The sequence below is a fragment of the Pollachius pollachius genome (genome assembly GCF_949987615.1).
Source record: "Pollachius pollachius genome assembly, chromosome: 3".
NCBI lineage: Eukaryota > Metazoa > Chordata > Actinopteri > Gadiformes > Gadidae > Pollachius > Pollachius pollachius.
This window is the reverse complement of record NC_136936.1, coordinates 46,146,686-46,156,685: the sequence shown is the minus strand read 5'-3', so window position 1 is coordinate 46,156,685 and position 10,000 is coordinate 46,146,686. Positions and strand designations below refer to the sequence as shown.

At 48.4% G+C, this 10,000-nt stretch overlaps 1 protein-coding gene across 1 annotated transcript in view; it reads left to right on the top strand.

Annotated features, from left to right (window-relative positions):
• dachd (dachshund d) overlaps positions 1–10,000 on the top strand; it is an 86,648-nt gene that overhangs the window by 43,207 nt on the left and 33,441 nt on the right. Inside the window, exon 3 of the mRNA XM_079733523.1 lies at positions 6,955–7,107. Within this exon, the coding sequence (XP_079589649.1) occupies positions 6,955–7,107 (153 nt within the window). The remainder of the gene's footprint in view (positions 1–6,954; positions 7,108–10,000) is intronic.

The window sequence follows — 10,000 nt, the reverse complement described above, 5'->3', positions numbered from 1 at the left end:
CGACAAACCCGGTCAAAAAACGTTTTAAACCGTCCTAAATGTCAACCTCAATGTCTCCCGTCTTGCCGCGTCGCTTCACATCATCACCGTTCCCGCGAAATCGTCACTAAAGCTTCTTTCCTGGCGGCTCTTCCCCAGGCCACAAACACCCGCGAACGGAGGGGAAGAAATAACACAAAGCAAGTCAACGTATAATTCTGGCCGCGGAGCAAGTGCGAAACCCTCCACCAAATGTTCTGTTCACAGTGGCATGTCATCAGTCCCCAGGTGCTGGATTTGCAAATGAACTACCTGCTGCTTTCCCCCCCAACCTCCCTGCACCCCTGCCCTGCGCGCTGTATTAACAGCAGTGCAGCTGATGCCATTTAGTTAGGGTTCGGGTAAAAAAAAACGACAATGCTAAAATAAATAAATGTCACTCCCCGTGACACCACGCAGGAAAACATATGAATACATTGTTCCATAATGGAGTGTATGCTGTAGGAGCCGGCTGCGTGCCGTATGTCACCACGTGTATTGTTTCATGGATTTAATATATAGTGATGCCATCAGGCCTGCCGGCTCGGGCATGATGTTTTTAGATATTGGGTTAAATTCAGAAAATCAAATTCTAATCTAATCTGGGAAAACGGTTGTCTTCACAGCACAACGGGAGCAGAAACAGGGCCTGTGTGAAACACATTGTTAACATATGTATCTTTTACCCTTGACGCCAGTCCCATTTAGAAAAGGACATCTTAATATGCTTAGGTTTCCAATTTAATGAAATACCTTCCATGTGTGTTTGTGTGTGTGTGTGTGTGTGTGTGTGTGCTGTGTGTAGGTTTGCGTGCACATGAATTTATGCATTAGTGTGTGTGCTATTATATGTATTCTATGTATGGACATGTTTGGCTGTGTCTAGCTGTGCTGTGTGTGCCTGCATGTGTGTGTAGTGTGCATACGTGCATGTGTGTGTGTGTAGTGTGCATACGTGCATGTGTGTGTGTGCACAGCACGTGTGTGTGTGTGTGTGTGTGTGTGTGTGTGTGTGTGTGTGTGTGTGTGTGTGTGTGTGTGTGTGCGTGTGTGTGTGTGTGCGCGCACGTGCGTGCACGCTCATATTCATGGCCCCAGAGGGTGTTCCTCTGGAGCCTTTCCAGTTGCTGATGCATTACAGGCAGATTGGCCCCCAAATCGGATTATTTGCTGTGGCCTGACACCACACTGAGATGACATCTCCTTTAAAGTGGAGAGGGCCTGTGCTCACACTCTGGCCACTGCGTAAGCTGCAGCCTCAGTGTAATTCATTTATATCCTGGATATGGCTTCACTCCTACCAATGCCGCAGCACTACTGCATTTACCATTAGAGAAATGAATGTCACCCGCGTCGCTCCATAGAGTACACACTCACCGAAAAAGGCACTCTTTCCTCGTTGCGCCACCAGACTCTTCACTTTATCAGTATGTACCGGTATGTACTGAATGCATCAATACATACATGTATGTACGTATCGGGGCCACATACTCGACTTTAAGGTCTGACGTGACGGCTCTGCAAGGCTTAGGTAACACACCGGTAGATGGCCTGTAATAGTTAACCTTCTCTTAGTGTACAATTAGCTCATCAGACCCACCGGCGGATCACCTAATCCTGTGGCACTCGAGCCCGCTCCAGAACGGCTCCGGTGTGCACAAGGTAATTTAGTGTCATTTAACTCTGCTTCTACCCTTCCACTCGTAGTCCAAGGCTTGTCACAAGGTTAGCCCGCACGCCGTAATTGATACTAAATTTGTCATCGGCGCGAACAGCAAGGAGAGTTCAAGTGGCTCGGTGGCGACTGCAATACCTCTGAGTGGCGTGGTACCCGTATCCTCTGGTATCCTCTGCCGATTGGTCACTATTTCTGCGTTCCAGCCGGTCAATGCCTCCAATCGAAAGAATAGCTGAATAGTTCAGTTTGGAACCTGTTCTCCCAACTCTCCTCTTTCCAGACATCAAAACGCCCGACGCATTGGATTTATAAAGAGAAAATGTATATATGCAAAGGGAACAAAGAAAGAAGAAATAAACCAACCACTTTGTGTGGAAAAAAAAAAGGCTGTAAAGTCAGTCTTACGTGAGCTGATGTGAAGTTAATCTGATTTTAATTTAATTATGCCAGTTAGTTGCGAGGGCACAGGCATTGGTGTGTCTGTTGTAAGAATGTTCTGACATGGGCGCAGGTATGGGGCAGCTCGCATGTTAATTAATGATGAAGACCCTGACAATATGCAGAGGCATGGCAGCGTTAAGCCAGTCTGCTGCTGCTTCCTTTGCATATTAATAGATCCTTCATTATTATTTAATATGACAGCTGCTCCGAGGGCTACCGTCAGACCTGCTCTCTGTTATTTGGCTGTTTGGTGCACCCTATGCGACAGCCGAGAAGGGTGTTCCTATTCTCGTGTTTTCTTGAAACCAGCACCATGCTGTTCACATGCACCGATGTGCTCCTGTGCCTGCATGACAAACCTGCTTGTTGTTTTTCTTCTACGTGTCTGTGGGAGAGAAAGTGTGTGTACGTTTTAAAGGTGACTTTGAATAGGAATATGTGAGGCCGGATTGTTTTGTTTGCATGGTAATTGATGCAGATTAGCATTGAGTGGGAATGGTCCTGTTGACGTTGAGACTTCTGGTGGCTTAATAGACTGGGTGTCTGGGCATCCAGTTCCTGCCGGCTGCCCCATTACGTGCTCTAAATCAGGCCCCGGGTTCTCGGGATGTGACAATTGATCGGTGGAATGAAACAATTATCAGAACAAAGGCAGTCGATTTATGGAGTGTGTCACAGTGAGGCAGAGAGACAGGATCAAGTACAGGAAGAGCACTGAATGATGTATAAAACAAGGGAGATAGTACCTCTGATATTGTCGCTGTTTGTGCCCCAGAGCAAATCGTTTTTTATCCCTTTTAACTCTTAGAATGCATGCCCATAGCGCTCTTATTTATTTTTTTATTATTAACATTATTATTATGTTTTCAACTTGCTCGTTAATATCACCTATGGTAACATATCAGACATGGAAGCCAGTGAAGTGGTCTGGTTAAGCCCGGAGATCACAGAGCACCGGCTGCAGCCCTCCTCCTCCACCTCCTCCTCCTCTTCCTCCTCCTCCTCCTCCTCCTCCTCCTCCTCCTCACCCCTCTCCCTGCCCCACCTGCGGGCCGGGCCTGATTTGTGGGGAGGGGGGGGATTTATCACACAAACAACCCAGAGGTGATTTCAATATTTACTCGGCAGTCTGTTCTGCATACGTCTCATTTGGAAAACAGTTGACTCTCGGCCATTATACACACAAATGAAGGGTGACCTTCAGCCCGCATAGAGGCCACGTTCATTATGTGCCCGGGCATCACCGTCTTACCAGCCACTTGCATTATTTCCTCTTTTCTTTCTCCTTTTTTTCAGTATTTTTCATGTTTTCTTGCTCTTTTTTTCTCTTTTTGGGGCCCCGATCTCTATGCATATGGAACAGCCAGCGATGGGGATGGGGAAGGGGGCCCGGTGCAAACGAGAGGGCCCCTCACGGACATGATGTATACTGTACGTCAATATGGTACTGATGTATTTTAAGATGCAAACAAGGCTCTAAATTATATGCACCTCCGTGTCAGCGGCTCTCACTGCCTCCCACCATCTGCCCATCAGCTGCGAAGGGGGGGGGGCTACTGAGAAAGTGAGGCCAGTGTGTGTGTGTATGGTGTGTGTATGTGTGTATGATGTCTAGGCTCCCCTGCATCTATTACAGACACACATGTTCGATTTCCACCACTCTGGTAGATAGCCATGCGTCTTCCGCTCAGACGCATGGCTAATGGCCGCTCTTCAGTAACCCGCCATCGCGGAGACTTGACAACCAGACGATGATAAAACACACACACACGCACGCCGACGCACAATCGCCAGCCTGTTCCTTACGTCAAACATACGGCGCGAGTGCCATATCAGGTACGTCGCCATCTTCTGCCGAGGAGAAAAAAAGCCGGCACTCGATGGCGCCGTATGGCGGATATGAATCATTACGATTGTCGTTACCATCGCTCTCGCTGTTTTTTTTTTCTCCTGTTTTTTTCTTCTCCCTCTTGTCTTCCGCATGTGTCGGATGGGCACTGCGCCATTCTTGCTGGCGATGAGGATGAAGAAGAAGGGGAGAGGAGAAGAGGAGAGAAGAGAGAGGAGAGATGGGAGATGAGAGGGAGGAGATAGAGTAAAGAGGAGAGGGAGGATAGGAGAAAGAGGAGGGAGAGATGGAGAGGAGAGAGAGAAGAATAGAGCATAGAGAGGAGAAAGGAGATGAGAGATAGGATATGGAAGAGAGAATAGAGAGAGGAAAGAGAAAAGATAGGAGAGAGGACAGGGAGTGAGAGAGGGAGGAGAGACAGAAGAGAGAAGAGAGAGGAGAGAGGACAGAGGAGTGAGAGTGGAGAGGATGGGCGAGGACAGGAGAGAGGAGTCTGGGTCCCTCCAGAGAACGGGGGATGCCTGAAGGAGCTCTAGCTGCTTTCTGTCCCTGCTGTTTAAAGGCCCTTATGAATAAAGATTTCAGGCACGTTCCATGCACCCGGAAGCCCCCCTCCCCTCCCTGCCCCCCCCCACCCACACCCACCCACCCCTCCAGCCCCTGAAAGTGCCTCCACGACAAGCGCGGTGCTTTACGATCTCCGCAGTGTGTTCAGAATACCCTGCTTGTCTGTTAAGGAGTGCACTCTCTATATCAAAAGTCTGTGCGCGCCAGGTGGATGTCAGATCCACTACGGCGCCGTGTGCTACTCCCAGGGTTAGCCCGCGATGGATGAGGGGATGCAGGCGCTTTGTTTCACACGTGATTCCCAGCGCCCGGATTTCACTGTTCACTCATAAAAAAGTCATACACGCCCCCCACCCGGGCCGACACCCTCTCCGGCGATCAGAGTGTAAGTGGACTGTAACATTTTAAATAGACTTTCTAACAGAGCATTTTACTGGAACCCAAGGTGGGAAAACCCACATTAAAATGCTCAAACATGTCGAACAGCTTGGCCATAGGACATTTTCAGGTTAAATGGATATTAAGGTGTCGGTAGAGATGCCCTCTAACTGGTATAAAGACCCATAGCGGCTATTATATACATGTAATCAAGTCCTTTTTTCCCCGTTTATATTTTGCATTATTATTATTTTTATGGGGTTTTTACTTTGGTCCATTGAATGGACTTTTGGTGTTTCCTTTATTTCGCACAGCCCGTATCAAACATTTCCATGTTTCCCCACCATAGACTGTGGTAAAAAAAAAAAAACAGACCCATCTCTATTTCCAATTTGTAAAGCTGTGGGGGCAGTCCTGCTCCTCGCTCCATTAATTTACAACCCTGAGAGACCTGAGTGCAACACGTCTTCAGAATTCCTTTTGAGCGTTTCACAGAAGCCGCTCTGAATGGAGGACATTGCCTCAATTTCGTTTTTTTTTCACGGAGCGTTTTGTTAAGTTAATTCCAACACGTGACCCTCTAAATATTGACCGAGGGGGGTGAGGGAAGAAGTAAATGGCATTGAAATCCCCGGCATGTTGTTTGTCGTTAAGCATTCAGGTCTCTGACTGGCCTTGCAAGGGATCGACACTAGCGAAGACCGCTGTTATTATCAGCCTCTCTGTACAGCCAAGAATCTGAATGCCAATGTTGGTCATTATTCAGTTTGTGTGACAGAGGGGTTAGAGCTAATGAATATATTAAAAGGCATCATCGGATTGGCTTGAACAACAGCGCGCACGCGCACCCACACACACACACACACACACACCCACACACACACACACACACACACACACTCACACACACACACACACACACACACACACACACAGACATTTCTATGACTCTGCATTTGTCTGCAATTTGTGAGTCCCTTTCATTTCTGCTGTTGGAACATCACTATCTTCTCTCCTCTTGTCTCATTCTTCTGCTGGGATGTCTTTCTTTAACTACCCCCCCCCCCCCCCCCCCCCCCTTCTCAATACACCCCCACACCCCCCCTCCTCCCTTCAACCGTTCCCAGACGGCAAACGTATGAAAGGTCCACGTTAACGCATGCGTCCCGCCGTTCAACGCACTGCTATCCTCACTCAATCTGTATCAATCAGGGGTAAAATATATCAAGAGAGCTGAGGGTGGACGGAGGGGGAGGGGGGTAGAAGGAACGGTGTGTGTGTGGGGAGGGGTATGGGTGGGGGGGGGGGGGAAAAAAGCCAGACAGACTCATGAGGTATTCATAAAAAATCACCCACACGCAGGAATCCGTCCCACCAGCGCGATAACCCCCTTCAAAAGGCACTCGCGGGCAGGAGATGAAGAACTAAGCAGTGGTCTCATCATTGTGTCACATTCCCACGGCGTGTAGAATTATTCATTGTTTCATTGTCGCCCGCACTTTTCTGTGCACTCCTTTTTTTTTCCTTCCCCTTTTTTCTTTCTCACTGAAGGTCCTCTTTAAAGCCCCTGTGTCTGAATGTGTGTGCGTGTGTGTGTCTATGGTTGTGTGTGTGTTAGTTAAGGTGTACGCCATTGTTTTGGGATATGTGTTAGTTTGTGTGTGTGGTTGCCTGTGTTAAGGTGCGTGTTTCAGTTGATGTTTGTGTGTGTGTGAATATGTGTTTAGATGTCCGTTGTGTGTGTGTTCATGTGTTTGTGTGCCTGTGTGTGTGTGTGTCTATCTACATGTGTGCGGGGTTATACAAGTGTCCCAATTGCGTGTGTGTGTGCGTTTCTGTCCGTGCGCGTGTCTGCCCGTCAACATGTGTGTGCGGCAAAACGTGTGTTTAAAAACTTGCACGCGGGTGTGTTTGCGTGCGTGTGCGTTTGTTGGCTCACCCCTAGCAGACACGTAGAGGTCTCTAAGTGCTCCATCTCCCCCACCACCTCTCCCCCCCCCCTCTCCCCCCCGTCTCTCCCCAGGTCTGACAGCGGCGGCGGCGGCGGCTGCCAACGCTGCCATCGCCGAGGCCATGAAGGTGAAGAAGATCAAGCTTGAGGTGATGAGCAGCTACCACGGCAACGCAAACCCGCACGGCGTGGACGGCGACAACGGCGACCTGAGCTCCGGCATTGGTGAGGATTCCCTGCAGCACACAACACACACAAATACAAATACAGTCGCACCCAGACACACATGAATACAAATAAAGTCCCACGCACACGCCGACACGCACGCATACACATGTGCACACATGCATACAAGTTAAATTCAACGCACACAAGCGTACTGTACGTACCAAAGCACAAGCACACACGTGCAAGATGTGCACACACACTCTTTTAATTTTTTAACAGCGAGGGACCGTATAAATCAGCTTGCCGAAAGTGAAAGATTTAGATGTCGTGATTGCCCAGGATCACTGCTTCGTGTTTTCAATTCTCTCCCAGGTAGGTACTAACGTATTTATGGTATGTTGATGCACCTGCATGTTCCCACAAATCACACGATGGGGGTAGTAGAATTAAACTTGATTGTATATGTACATGCATTCTTAACTGTGGTTAAATTATTCAAGGTAAGTCTTGCTCTTTTACAGAAGTCCTTACCCGTTTCTCTTTGTTGTTTTTTCGGTGGAACAAGGGAGGAAAAAAAAAAAAACATTCTTAATAGGCCAGTGAAACTGTGAACACAGTTTCCCAAAGCTATCTGCTTTTAACAGCAACTAATTGAATAGCTGTGAGAGCAATGGTTTTACACTATGTGCCATTTCAATTAATTATTAGCTGTAAAAAATGCAAAAAAGGATTTCTGTAATATCACACAGAGCCACTTAGCCATGGTGTAAAGAATGATAATGCAGTGTGGATTCATGAGCCCATTCCAAATTATAAAACCCAACGTAATCCCCAAAGCTTTGCTTGCTAAATTGTGTTTTTGATTCACTTACTGTACTAAATGGCTTGATTCCTGAATACATTTCAACAATAACACTTGAGTCCACAGAGTGTTCCGCCTGGTGCCCAAAGTGAAAACAGAATGTGCCTCTGAGCCGCTTTTTGACAAATCAAAGTGCATAAATTCTGAGGTCATCACTTCAAGAGAATAGTGGGGGGAGCAGCGAGCGGGAAAAAAGGAGTGACTGCGTGTCTGCGAGGTCACCAGAAATAAAGATAAATGTGAATATGAACGGCAAGGCTACGGCAAACGCCGCTAATAAGAAACTGGTTTATCTTTTTACAATTTAAATTGTAACCTTGAGCACCCAGAGGCAGCCATACGGGTGCTTCCGGTGGAATCATAATTCTGGCTGGCTGGCGCGAGAGGGTGGAGATGGGTGGGGGAAGGGGGAGTTGGGGGCCCGGGGTGCATGGGCCACAGCATTAGCTCTGTGAGTGAAATATATGGCCGAGACGCCTCTCAGGCCCCATCCACAATCAATTGGATTCTTTTCCTTTAATATTTACTCGCAGCGGCGATGAGATGCTCGTCTGCATGGTGATGAACAGTCTGCCACTGGCGTTTGAAGGTGACCTGTCACCGAGTATGGACAAATCTCTCGCTCGCAGAAATGTAGAAAATAAATCATTAGGGGCAGGCAGGCAGACAGGGCCCTCTCTCTCTCTCGCTCTCTCTCTCTCTCTCTCTCTCTCTCTCTCTCTCGTCCTCTCTCTCTCCTTCTCCTTCTCTCCCCTAGCCCTCCCTCTCTCACTCGTCCCCTGGATTTAAATCCGCCCAGATTTATGATTTGAATTAATGCTTCGTTTGGTCAAAGGAATGGTTGCAGAGACAAATGATGTTTGGTACTGAAGCCATCCTAATATTGATTACTGGCTGTCGCTGCAATCTCTTGTTTATATCAAGCACTCTCCTGTGACAGGGTGGCCAGCAGGAGTCATCCTGATAATACGCTGGTGAAATATGGCCCCTCTTCGGCAGAGCAGGGCCGTGGAAACACAGCTTGCAGCGAGCTGTCTCCTTCAACAAGCCCTGGGCTTTCGCTCACATATTTATCCTTTCTTCACCAAAAGCGTTTTGGGGGGGAATTTCACGAAAATAGATTCAAAAGGAGCCGTTAAACCCCCCCCCCCCCCCCATGAAAGATAGAAAAATGCGACAACAGCAGTATCACACTTTACAGAACAGTGTTGTTTCCGTCTGACCTGGCTTAGGGGCTCTCTGTCCACCATTTTCTTTTCTTTCTCTCTTCCTGTGTTTCAATGCCTCCCGTGTCTAGTCTGTGGTCCATTATCCAAGATGTGTTAATCATTTGACTGAAATAAGCACGAGTGGGCCTTCAGAGAGGCGGTGGGGTGTGTGTGGGGGAGAGGGGGGGCGGGCTGTGTTTCTTCCCGGGATCATAGCTCACTGTTGTTGCTTCACAATGCTGCGATCGGGCCGTGACCCCACGCTGTTTTTCCGAGAGACCCCGGACACAGCTGCTTAGAGGAAACGGACACATTCATCTGCGTTCTTTTAATGATATCCGGACCGCAGCCATCCACGTACGAAAAAACAAGACAAACAACAAAGCTCCACCACCAAACGAGTGGGGGGGGGGGGGGGGGGGGGGGGGGGGGGGGGGGGTGTTTAGACCATAATAATTAGCGAAACTTCCTCTACTACAGTACACCGCGCTGGTGGTTGCCCGGTCGCTGCTGCAGATTAAAAAAAAAAAAAAAGAAGAACAGATGCATGTTCAATCACAAATCGCTGCCACGACAACGACACGAAGCCGATGTCGAGAATCCGATCCCAGCCCCCTTGGGCTGCCAAAGCGCAGGTGCTCCGTCTCAGTGTTTGTCGGGAGCCCATCTTGTATCGCGGCGCGCTTAAGGCGGAACACCGAGCCCAGCCGCCCGGCTGAAGGACACTCCGTTCTGTTTGTCGAGTTGGATTGCCTGCCGACCGTCTTTGTGTCGATGTAAATTGAACAGGCTAATGTTTCTCCCCCAGCATTAAATATTCATCACAATTAGACCTTCCTGTTTGCATCACTGTTATTAATTATACGGAGGGGGGGAGAGA